This window comes from Pleurodeles waltl, chromosome 2_1 (assembly GCF_031143425.1).
Source record: "Pleurodeles waltl isolate 20211129_DDA chromosome 2_1, aPleWal1.hap1.20221129, whole genome shotgun sequence".
In the NCBI taxonomy this organism is placed as follows: domain Eukaryota; kingdom Metazoa; phylum Chordata; class Amphibia; order Caudata; family Salamandridae; genus Pleurodeles; species Pleurodeles waltl.
Window position 1 is genome coordinate 711311969 of NC_090438.1, and position 13361 is coordinate 711325329.

The window sequence follows — 13361 nt, forward strand, 5'->3', positions numbered from 1 at the left end:
GTGATTCCGCGCTATCAGGGCACCCGAACCAGGAGGATGTCCACTGTATTTGGGCAGCTGCGTAGTATAGTTCAAGTCTGGGTGCTCCCAGTCCACCCACGTTCAATGGTTGGTATATTTTAGTAAGTGCTACTCGGCGCCGGCCGGTGCCCCAAATTAAGGCGGTTAATAGGCTATTCAGTGGTTTGAAGAAGGATGTTGGTAAGATCAGTGGGAGAGCCATAAAGTAGTATAATAGCCGGGGAAGGATTATCATTTTTGCTATGGCCACTCTGCCCAGGAGCGGGAGCGAGCACCAGAAGGGCAGGGAGCCTCTGATGGATCTGATTGCTTGACCTAGGTTGCCCTCCATAAGGTCGCGTGTGTCATGGTATATTATTTATGCCAAAGTATTTGAAAGTATTGCTGCACCACTTCAGATCGCCCGAGCTGGGAGGCGTCCCGAGTGCTTCAGGGACTGAGCGCATAGGGAATATACACGACTTTGTCCAGTTCACCTTTAAACCGGCCAGAGCGCCGAATTCACACAGTAGTTTCAATAGGTCCGGGAGAGAGTTTCATTGCGATTACGAAGGAAAATAAGGGCATCGTCAGCGTATAAAGATACTATGGAGGTATGTGTGATCGTCGCGGATGCCCCATAAAGGGGCAACCGCTCGTAATCGGGCTGCTAGTGGTTCGATAGCAAGTGCTAACAAGAGTGGTGACAGTGGACATCCCTGTCTGGTTCCCCTTTCTATGTTGAATGGTTGGGAGATAGTGTCGCCAGTTTTGACTCGTGCGATGGGGTTAGCGTAGAGCACCCCCACCCAATCCATGTATGTCCGTCCAAATCCCATGCGTCGAAGTGTATCCATCAGGAAGGGCCATCCCAACGTATCGAAAGCTTTTTCTAGGTCTAATGACACGGCAACATGGTGGTAGTCACCCTCTGGGGAGTTTGCCATTAGGCGCAGTAAGTTCCGGATGTTGCAGAAGGTGCTGCGACCTAGTATGAAGCCGGATTGGTCTTGGTGGACCAGATATGTCATATATGGGAGTAATCGATTGGCTAACAGTTTACCTAATAATTTACAGTCTGTGTTAAGTAACGAAAGTGGTCTGTATGAGCGTACATCTAGTGGGTCACAGCCCGTTTTGGGGGAGTACCGCTATTAGAGCCTCCTGGCAAGTGTCAGGGAGTTGGCCGCGCTTCAGGGCTTCAGATAGCATAGCGAGATATGGAGTTAATGTTTGAGTCGGGAACGTGCTGTAATATTCTAGGGGTAACCCATCGCTGCCGGGAGCCTTGCCTTGTGATAGTTGTTGTAAAGCCTGTTGTATTTCCATAATGTCTATTGGCCTATCTAGGTCTGCTGTTTGTGAGGCGGACAGGCAGGTCAGCGTGATATCTTTAAAAAACTCATTCAGTGATTCTGTGGGAGGTGGTGGGCGAGCTTTGTATAGTTTGCTGTAATACTCTCTGAAGGCGCAGTTTCTCTCAACTTGCGTGTTTACTATTAGTCCTGTGTCGAGGCGGATGACCCCTATAGGAGAATTCTTTAGTTCGGAGCGCGTGAGCCATGATAGGAGTTTGCCTGACCTATCTCCCTCCGCGTGCGCACGTGCCGTGTGGTGTTTGAAATCGAAGAGCCTTAGTCACCTATCCGTTTCATGCCATTGTGTACGCGTTCCGGTGAGCTCAGCTTGGGTAATTGTGCCACAGGCAAATTTACATTCCGAGGAATGGACTTCATCCTCGAGCATGCGGAGCTCGCGTACCAATGTTTGGCATACCCCTACAGTTGTTGATATGCAAGCACATCTTATGACTGCTTTGTGGGCGTCCCATTCACTTGCTCTTGTGCTCGTTGATCCGTCATTGTGAGTGAAATAGGAGGAGATGTGTGGCTAGTTCTTTTCTGAATGGCGGGTCCTGTATTAGCTGTGTGTTGCAGGCGCCAAGTTGGGATACAAACGCGTGGCTTGCCCCACTTGATATGTGCGATAAGTGGGGAATTATCTGAAATTACTCTGGCAGTGTATTCGGCGCTTGTGATTCTGTGTATCAAGACTTGTGTAGTGAGAATGAGATCTATGCGAGTGTGTAGAAGATGTACTGGGGAGTAATAGGAGTACGTCCTGTCTTGAGGATGTAAATGTCTCCAAGAGTCTATCAGGCGGTGATCCGACATTCAGAGTCGCAGAATTTGAGAGTTTTTAGCTACCGGGGTGGCCGCTATGGGGGGGGGTGTGATCTATCCATTTCTATATGTGGGATGCAGTTCATATCCCCACCCCAGATGCATGCTGAGAGTGAGTCGTTTGATATATGTGATATCGTTCTTTGTAGGAAGTCGCCCTGACCAGCGTTCAGGACATATAGTCCATTTATCCTCAGTATCTCTCCGTCGAGATCGCCTACTAGTTGTATGTACCTGCCATCGCTGTCTGTTACGCTGCGTAGTACTACATAGGGAACCCCTGGAGCTATCCAGATCAGAACCCCCCTAGCGAAGGATGAGTTGCCAGAGCCGTAAACTTGTCCCGCCCAAGATTTCACCAACCGCGGGATCTCCTCTGAGGGGATATGTGTTTCTTGAAGAATAGCTATGTGGATGGGATGTCTTTTTAGATGTGCATGAATTCTGTTGCGCTTGTTTATTCCCGCCATGCCTTTTACATTCCAAGTCATTATATTGTATATTGGTACCTTATTCGTCATGTTGATTAGAGGTTTAACGTGTCAGCGGGGTGATGCCGGGATCCCATCCCCAGTGTCTTCTATGTAACACTGTCCGATCGGCATGCGCATCCCCAGCCAGAGCCCCCCTCCCGTCCCGCACCGGCACGGAGGCCACCCCAGCCACGTAAAGGGGAGATAGTGTAGAGGTAAAGTGGGAAAAATAGAGAGGGAAAACAAAATACAAACGCTAAAGGATATTTCGGGTAAGGCCCGATTTGAATCAAAGTGGCACAACCGGTGCCTAAACAGCAGTCCAGGAGGTTAAGTTCCATACGGGTTTGAGGTGGATGGGGAGCGTGGGGTAATTGAGGTTGGACCTCCAGTGGCCCACCTCAAGGATAGTTCTTTCCCTGTGTGCGTTAAGTTGTAGACTCGTCTCGCGGCGGCAGTTCAGCGAGGAGCCAGAGGGGCGGAAGCAGCTCCGGCCCCAGTCCAGGGCGGCAGCGCGGCTCCATTTGTGGCTACATGGGGAGGGGGGACCAGCCCCCCCTTGCATGGCATCTGGAGAGAGCGCGGTTCCGGCTCATGTGGAAACATTAGAGTTTGTCAGCCGAGCGTGGGGTGAAGACGGGACCGGCCGGGAGAGGGATGGACTGGACCCCCCCCCCCTCCTGGGGGAGCCACCGTCGGTGTTGTCCGCCTCGCTTCTGGTGTCGGTTTGGGATCGGGTGAATGTGCTTGTTTCCTTTAAGCTTTGTGCTTGGTCGGCTTCCATCTGTGATTTTGTTGGTCGAGATGTTGTTTTGGGTTTCTTTTTCCTTCTGGATTTGGGGGTGACCCATTCTTCAGTTGATTCTTTTCCTTTGGGCGAGTCGACCAGGCCTTTTGCGTGTATCCATGTCCATGCGTCCTCCGGGGTGGGGAACTCACTTTTTTTAAAAAATTTTTTTTATTTTTTTTGTCCTTTTATGCTTTTCTTTGTTTTTTGGGTTTCTCCAAAGTAGTTATTGTGATCAGTCCTGGTGCACCCACGGACTCCGCCTTAGGACAATGCCCGCTCGTTCCTTGTTGCCATCCCAGGCCGTGGACAGGCCCTCGTCTTCCTAGGTGTGGGGGGAGGGGCAGGCAACTCAGGCAGGCCACACTTCTTGGCCTAGTCGCAGCAGGCCCAGAAAACAGAGATCAGGCTGCCCCGGCCTGCTCGGGGCACGCCGCAAATCCCCCGGGGGTCCGGGCCCCCCGTAGACGGCCCTCCAGGGCTCAGCGTCACTCCAGGGGCGAGCAGCCCCGACCGGACAGAACCGGGCACGCGCGGCCCCAGCCCGATCTCCCGGAGGCACCAGGGCCAGCGCGCCGCCCTCGCACGAAGACAATGAGGCCGGCGAGTCGCAGCACCTCGTCCGGGGGTCGGCCCGTCCGCCCCTCGCGCTCCGGGTCGAGACCGCCCCAGTCGACCGTGACCGGAGCAAAGGGTGTCGAAAGCGATCAGTGCGTTCCGGGAGGTAGCGCGTGGGCCCCACGGGCCCCACCAGGCATCAGGGCTGCAGCGGCAGCAGCGTGCGTCACACGGGCCGCGCTCTCCTCCCCTCCCCTCACCTCCTCCGGTGCGGCCGCACCTCGGCGCCGGAAGCCTCGCGCCCGTTCCACTCCTCTCCCCGCATCAGAGGCACCGCCGGTCCAGGGTGTTCGCGTGCTGGGCTTCCCCTATGAAACAGGGGGGAGCCTCTTTGCGGTGTTGCGCGTCAGGGAACAGGATATTTTAATAATCGGTGGGCCGAGAGCCGAGCTCCTGAATCAGGCGTCCGCTCCGGCCGCCATCTTGGCCACGCCCCCAAATTGCTTATCATCATGTTCTTTCAAATTAGGTACGTTACTTAAACATGCCATGTAATCTTACTGAGAAGACATGGGCTAAACTACTCAGAAAAAAAAAACTAACCCAGATTCGAAGGTCACAATTGATCTGCAAAGACGGTTGGTCACCATACAATGAGAAGCTGCAAAGGGGCAGAGATAATATAGTGGCACTATTTATTTCAGGTCCACATCAAGGAAATGTACAGAAAACAAGGCAAGCCTTGTAACAAGTGGTGTCTGTTGCCAATGTAACATCAGTACCCAGATGCTAGAGTAAGATTATTGAATCACCAAGTATCCCCCTTTTAGGTTCTAAAATGACAAAGTCAGACCACAAGGATGAAGACCGTCTAAAGATAACTGCTTAACACTGGTGGTGAGTCACACCTGGAGACTCTAGGGTACACCTACTTTGTGATGCTTCAGGGGGGTGGGAGGATAAGGTGAAACTGGCACTGGGCAGTGGTGACAGCACTCCTCATTTCAGATCGGTACCACCATCCTCAGCCAGGTCCTACTGGAAGCACTCAACAGCTTGGCTTTAGCAGTTATGTGCAATAGTTTGGGAAGGGTCTGAGAACACAAAGCAGCCTACCTTTTTCTCTTCGGGTCTATGCAGCAGTGCATATCTCTTCCCCAGGCCTAGAATCTGGCCCTGCCTGACTTTTAAAGCCAGGCTATAACAGAATTTAGCCTGTGCCCCATGCTTTTTCCCCATGCTAATGCAGAGCTTCTCTGAAGTAAAGTTGTGTACTGAATGTGTGGCAGCAGCATGGAGCATTTGAAGGGGACCAATCAAACCCAAGGTTGCCATTCCAAGTGTAGAGTCCACTAGCCTGCTGAATGGAATCATTCAATGTTTGTGCGTTTGACTCCGCTATCATTACAAACATTTCATAATGCTACGAATGAAAGTTTATCTCATCCAGGTAGTCCTTCAACTGATACTGGGCTTTGAAGTTCTTGCTTGAGAAGGAAACAAAATGGGGGCATGGACTCCACTACAGCGTGGGAACGCAGAGAGCCCTCATCTGCACAGAAGCACTTGTTGATCTGAATCAGACAGACAATATCCTGAATTACAATGACATGTGTGGTGAGATAGAAGGGTGAGTATCAGTCGGAGGGCAAAAAAATGGATATCGGCAAGGTCTACAGACCTCTATGCCATCACAAACTATTGGGGAGAAGCTAGGGACCTCTGTGCTGTCAGAGGAACTTGGCCACATGGTCACTGTCAAACTTATCACATAGGCCAGCGGAGAAAAGATACCAGTTTAGAGGAAAACAACTTTTTACTTACCTTGCCAATCTTTACAGTCTCAGACTTTTCATACAAAACTGCAAGCTGTTCCCAGGTTGGAGCCAAAGCCTTGCAGTGGCCACACCATGGAGCAAAGAATTTGATTAGATGACTACCTGGAAAAAAAATACAATGGTTTCATAAAGGCTCAGCCTGAGCTTCAGGCAAAATCAATACATTTTTAAAAATGCAGAATCACACAAACAACGCCCTGCGTTTACACACCACTCAAGAGACAATAAGGCTACTTCCCACCAACAATACAAAATGGCATCCCAAACTTTCACCATCATTCTACTGCAAACCCATTTATAGTCACTCTGAAATTATGTGGATTGTAAAACTGGGTTTGCTTGGGAAATGGAAAATGCCCAATTTTATTTTTCACTAGCATAGGCAAACTCTGTTGTAGAATTTAATTCCTCATGTGAGCTGCACTTCACATAGAATTTACTTATCAGTTTTAAAGGATCCAAGCTTACATGTAAAATGTGATCATCTCAAGTAAAGAATGCATCAAGCAATGAGTTAGTAGATGCATCCGATCACAGTTCAACCCCAGTCTCTCACACAATACTTTTTAAGCAACTCCCATAAAACTCGTACGAAAAACCACACCTGGACATGACAGGATCTCAACCTGAAATGAGCTATCTAAATCACCTCTGACGGACTACTACCATACATAACACAATATCAGACACTTACATAACTAAACCAAGACAGAAACTCAGGCTAAAGTTAAAAAAAGAACATAACAAAAATACCCAAATAATCTCAAAATTAACTGCATTAAAAGATTAAGCTTCAGGGACTAACACCTTGGAGAATCCAGTCTGCAACTAATGATGTGCAAAGGTTACCAATCGATTTACAAAATGACATTATAGTAGTTAAGATTCTTAGTATGCAAGATTGTAGTTTGGGAGGGTCCATTTTCTAAGTTACCTGGCAATTGTTTTATTTTTGCAATTTCATATAGCACAGACATGGCCCGAAGGCATCAAAGCACCTTACAACACAGAATACAGGGTTACAGTGGGTTTCATTAATGGTAGTTGAACTCTGACGTTTACATCTGTGTACATATACAGGAGTTACCACAAGAGACAGTTACAACACTATGGCAAAGGAGATGACAGTTAAAGCAGATCACTGGAGAAAATAAACAAGTCTGGTCGAGAGTGAATTACCAAGATGTCTGTCAAACAGGAGGTCCTTTATGAAGTTTGCTAGGCTGGTGGTTAGAGTGAGGGAGGCAGAGAGGTCCAGATTCTAATGGCATTGTCAGAGAAGTACTGATTCATGTATGGTTTTCACCTGAAGGTGGGGGGCTCCAGGAGCAGGGATTGGGCATTTGTGGAATGATTATTTGCTCTGGAGATTTTCAGTTTCTCGTTTAGATGGGAGGGTGGGGAGAAGTGCAGCACTTTGTGAGTGATGCAAGCGATTTCTAATTGGGCCCACACTTCAAAGGGGGGACACTGGTGGGTTGGCAAGGGAAATGTGGTCAAATTTCTTGAGACCTAAGACGAAGTGTGCTGCAGCATGTAGTGTTGCTCTCAGTGGGCCTAGGTGAACTTTGGGAATGCCTGAGAGAAGGGCAATTCCATATAGTCTATGCTACAGACTACACCACTGTTTTGAGGTCTTGTTCCGGAATCATTTATCTGATGCCCCAAAGCTGCCCAAGTTGGTGTTGTGAGCTGTTGGCCATGGCTGCTACGTGGCCAGAATACAAAGGTGGGAAAAGTTGGCCATCCATTCTTGTACAGGCATTTTTGCTTTCAGAGGCAAGATCAAAAGACATTCTGTTTTAGTTGAGTTTTAAATGGTTGTTGGACATCCAGTTCTGAATCTTTAAGAGTATCTAAAAGCATGGCGACATCCTTCGGGGATGAGATTTTCAACTCTATTTGATATCATCGGAGTAGAGGAGGAAGAGAATCCCAGAGTTTGTGAATCGCCGAGAGGTTCTAGGTAGAGGTTAAAAAAGGTTGGGGAATGGATCGAACCTTGGGGGACACCTTGGTGAACGCTGACTGATCTCAAGAACGAGCTGTCCATTTTGGGAACGGTTGGATAGGCAAGAGGAAAGCCAGCTGAGGACCGTTCCTACACATCCCATGCAAAGTTCAAGAATATGAAGAAGGTCATGATGGTTGACAGTGTTGAATGCAGCGGGTAGGTTCAGGAGAGCCAGGAGTCAAGGATTCTAAGGGATTCATTGACTATTTGGACAATCAGTTTTTGTACTGTGACCCTGGTGGAAACCTGATTGAAGTGTGTCTAGGAGGTTGTTTGTTTGGATGTGTAAGGCTAGTTAAGACGCTGTGCAGCTTTCAATGACTTTGCCTAAAAATGGGTTTGCAGAGACTGGGCGGTAATTGTTCAGGTCCACTGGATGAAGAGGTTGTGTATTTTTTAAGAGCTGCGTGATTTGGCCCATTTGTAGTCGTTCAGGGAAGAGGCCCTGATAAGAGGGGAATTAACCAATATGGCCAATTTTGGTAATAGCTGTGTGGCATGAGATTTTCTGATAAATCTTGTAATAGCTTTCGGATGATGGTTTGTATTTTTTTTTTTTTTTTTTTTTTTTTTTTTTAGAGATAGTTTGTAGTAGGCCCTGCTTGGAGAATGGGGAGAAAGAGGACCATGAATTGTATTGCTTTTTACAGTAGAGATTCAACTGTTTCAAGGAAGTCGTTGATGGAAAGCAAAATATCATAATTTAACTACCGCAGCGAAAGTGGCATGATTTAGCTACTGTCAAAAGGGTACATTACTAGTTGCATTTTGCAAGAGAACTGAAATCAAGTAGAAAGCGTGGTCAATGGAATAGACCCAACCCACTCTCTGAATCCTAATAAAAACCTGCACACACCCAATTGTCTCCCTCCCTTACCACAAAGCGCTGAGATCTCACTCAACATTAAAAAGTACAAAAGACTAAGCAGACATACAGTCAGACAAAAATCTATTTTTTCCCCCTAATGTTCTATGCAAAAAGGTTTAGAAACCCACCATAATCACAATGATCACCCATTAAAAACATTGCTAAACAATTTTCAGCAAACATGGAAAAAGCCTGTTCAAACCGTTGGTGATTTTGGGCAATGTTCATTTGTTTTAAGTGTACTGTTAAAAATAAACAATTGTAACTGAAGAGTACACACCAGCCAGAGAAACAACGGAATGATGGGCGGACAAGTGCATGAGGCCTAGCCCGCACATGTCCCAGTCACTTATTGGTGGGACTAATTTTTTTTTAATGTTCTTAAAGTGGTTCAATACAAACTGTGTGAACTAGGTTAATACAGGCATGTCATGCACAGCAAGCCACCTTCCCAGACCTTATCTGCATCCTCATCAGTCACCATGCATTTCCGATTAATGGCGGGAGGATCAGCGGCAGGGCATAATGTTGATCGCCAGGAGTGAGGCAGAATACTCTGTGTTCATATATCTGACTAAGTGGGAACCATCCTCCCGACAGTCGCATGCATAATGTAATAGCTATATGAAAGTGTGGGGCAGAGGAGAAATCATATGGGGCAGAGAGTGAGACAGAGTGGTTCAGAGTCCAGCTTGGCTCCTCTGGTCAATGTCTCAAGCAGGTAGAGACCTGGGTCCCCAGGTCCACATCTAGAAGGGGTGGAGGACACTGCTCCTTGTTTCAATTAATCTACAGCACTGCTCCCACAAGGAGAGACTGGCCTAATCCCTCGGTATACCAGTAGCCTGGAGCCCCAATTCGTAGATGATGGCTGGGCGCAATGCAAGGTATCAGAAGTAGGACGCACACGGAGCAGGAAAATTGTCACAGGGTAGTGGAAGGGGGAGAACAGCACAAAAAGGCGGCTCCAATTTACACTGCTTGGTGGGAAAAAAAAGGAAGTACTTAAGGTAATCATAATAGCAGGGATGGGAAAGGGCCACCTACGACCCATGCATGCTTATGCTGTACCAGTGTCAAAGCTCTGTAGGTAGCATAAACCACAACAGATCGAAAAATGGACATAAAAAGCCAAATCGCCAAGTGCAATCTATATTAAAAAGCAATAAAGTACTGTTTATCCTTGAGACTGTATGAGAAACAAACATTATGTAGCTGAAAACAAGACACAGATAACCAAGCAAATTCAAAAACTGCAGGAGATCCTTTCTACAAGAAACTGATACAAACCGGGAGACACTGGTATAAACAAACTATATTTGGACTTGAATGCTCAAGATCACTGCAGAGGTTTAGAAAACGGAAGACTGCCGGAGAATTTTTTGGACTTCCGACACAAGGAAAATCCCAACCTTGCATTATCAAACGTTGGCAGTACTGCCAGAACAGAGAAGCAGCATAGAAAATGTTCCTTATTTGCCAGAATATTGGGTTTGAAAGCAGAGAAAAGTGCAATGTAGAACATGACATTTGGGGTTAATTCTGGATATGCTGTTCTTAAACCACCGCTAGTGCACTGTAGGATACTGAGAAGCTATGGCCATCTAACTTTTTTAGTATTTTAGTTACTCATTCAGAGGCATCCTTTTCTTTTTTACAGGACACTAACTTCCAATTCAAAAGTAACTAAAGGAACATTTGTGACGCTTAGGGGACTCTGAACATATCCCCTGGAACTTTGAGGAAATTGACATCCACTATAAATTTCGCTGAAATATTCACATGCACGACGTTTGGATATGGATTATTTACAGCATGTGGAAATGTCTGGATGCAGAAATGTGATGTAAATGAGCATTGTCTATTATTAATACTTACTGTCTTTATGCAGGAACCCCTTCCACCATACCAAATTAAATACTGGGGGCACTCTTCCCATAACCACCTGGAAAGCACTTGTTAGACCTGGCAGCTTTTTGGCGTGTCTCCCCTGGTTTTTTTGCCTTCTGACCTCCTGGTTTTGGACTCAAATCCCTAGTAAAGTGCACTGGAGGTGCCAAGGGGCTGTAAATCAAATGCTACTAGTGGGCCTGCAGCATTGGTTGCGACACCCACATTAGAAGCCCTGTAAACATGGCTCAGACCTGCCACTGCATTGTCTGTGTGTGCAGTTTTAAACAGCCAATTCGACTTGGCAAGTGTACCCACTTGCCAGGCCTAAACCTTCCCGTTTACTACATGCCTGGAACCCCTAAGGTAGGCCCAGGGGGAGGGTGCAGTGTATGTTTAAGGTAGGACATATACTAGTGTGTTTTATATGGCCTAACAGCGAAATACTGCCAAAATTCGGTTTTCACTCTGCAAGGCCTATCTCTCTCATAGGTGAACATGGAGGCTGCCTTTAAATATCCTTAAAGAGCAGGTTCCCTTTGAGAGCAGATAAAAATGTGGAGTTTAGGGTCTCTAAACTCACAATTTAAAAATACATATTTTAGTGCAATTTGTTTTTACATTTTCTGTATAAAAATGCCACTTTACGGAAGTAGGCATTTTCTTGCCTAAACCATTCTGTGTGTCTGCCTGTTTGTGGATTGTCTGTCTGTGTAAGTTGGGCTGTTTTGCACTTCTCTAGACAGTGACACAAAAGTGGGTGGGGGGTTTAGCCTGCATATCCTGATGAACCATCTGAGCTAGAGGGGATGAAGGAGTGGTCTTTCACATCTGAAAGGACTGTGCCTGCCCTCACACAATGCAGTCTCCGACCCCCCGGTGTGCGTCTGGGACCTGGCCTGGCTAAGAAAGGATCTTGCAAACACTTGAAACTTTGCTTTGAAGTTTGCCAATTTCAAAGGCAGAACAGGGTATAAGACGATGACCCAAAACCCCAGCCTTTTAGAATCTTTCTGGAATCAAGAAGAACCTCTGCCCAGGAGAAGATTTGAAAAGCTGGAATCAAGAAGAACCTCTGCCCAGGAGAAGATTTGAAAAGCTGAAGGAGTACTGTCCCTTTGCTGTGTTGCTTTGCTGGATTGGCCTGCAGTTGCTGCCTTTGCCTGAAAAGAGTGCACAGGGTGAACTTTGCTGTGTGTCTCGCTTGAGAAAGTTCTCCAAGGGCTTGGAGTAGACCTTGCCTCCTGTTGGAAGTCTCAGGGACACCAAAAACTTCAGTTTCCTCGACCGAAGCCGTTGGCCTGTACTGTGACCGGCCGACGTCGCATAGAGTTGCATTGCCCCACTTCACATTGCGGCCCTGGTCTTCCCGACGCCGTCAAACAACTTCATCAAGCTGCTGCTGGCACTGCGACCAGTGGGTCCCGCACTCCAGCACTGCCTGCTGACCCAGCAGACTGGGCCTCCCAGATGCCGCCACTCCTCCTGACGCCGGCGCCGCTGCCTGCACTGTGACCTGTGGACACCACTCGTGAGGTACACAAAGCACCATCCCGTCCTGCACTGCAGCCCCGGTCCACCAACGCCAGCATTCTCAACTCCAGTGACGTCACCAGGCATCCTGCCGCATCGTGGCCTGTGGACACAGCTCGTGAGGGTCACGAAGCACCGTCCCGCACCATTGGTTTGGGCCTACTGACAACAGCACTTGAGCAATGACGACACTGCCTGCACCGTGACCTGGTGACACCACACGTCGCACCGCCCCGCTTCACACCACAGCCCTTGTCTCACCGACACCACTGGACAAAGTCACTGACCCTCTGCCTGCACCGTGACTGTGGGCAACGCACATTGCAACGTCCCACTTCACAACTCGGCACCGATGCCGTCCACAGCAGCGCTCCTGACCTCATCAGCGCGTAGTTAGATCCGCAAGGCGTCTGACTTCAAGGGCCAGACGACTCCCGCACTGACTCCAGAACCGACACCGCAACGCCACTCTCCGGAGCGCACCGCCCTGCAATTTCAAAGGTACTGTTTGTGGGTCTTCCCGACACCGTAGCTGGCCCCCCGATGCTGCAGCTGGCCTGAACTGTTGGTTTTGTTGATCACAAGACCGTAATAGCCCCAGGTGGAGTTATCGACTTCAAGAAACTGTATTTTTGAGTACATCTTGCAAAATTCATCTCTAACACTGTATGTTGTATTTTTATCATTGTGGTCTTCTTTTACACAGATAAATATTGGTTATTTTTCTAAAACTGGTGTGGTGTCCTTTCGTAGCGTTTTCATTTATTACTGTGTGTTATGTGCAAATGCTTTACACATTGCTTCGGAGATAAGCCTGACTGCTGGTGCAAAGCTACCAAGGGGGTGAGCAGGGGTTATATGAGCAGGTACCTCCCTTATCCTGACTAGAGTGAGGGTCCCTACTTGGACAGGGTGCAAACCGATTGCCAACTAGAAACCCCATTTCTAACAGCACTTACTATTGCCCTTGACAGGGGAGCATTTTTGAGCTTTGCTAAGTTGCAACATAACCCGCTAGGTGTACTTAATACCCTCCAACTTGTGTGACTGCTCAGCTACATTTAACTGTTGGTCTATCCAGTAAAATATACAAACACACTGAATATACACTTTCAGACACTCTTACACTAGTAGAAAGTTCACATCTGCAAATACTCTTTGAAAGGATTAAATTTCACTACGTCCAAGCATCTATCTACGCAATAAGGTAAATCATG

General features: G+C 47.6%; 1 protein-coding gene across 1 annotated transcript in view; it reads right to left on the reverse strand.

Annotated features, from left to right (window-relative positions):
• The window catches only part of TXNDC5 (thioredoxin domain containing 5), a 92881-nt gene that overhangs the window by 44721 nt on the left and 34799 nt on the right, over positions 1-13361 (reverse strand). The window contains exon 5 of the mRNA XM_069217135.1: positions 5826-5941. Coding sequence (XP_069073236.1) covers positions 5826-5941 — 116 coding nt within the window. The remainder of the gene's footprint in view (positions 1-5825; positions 5942-13361) is intronic.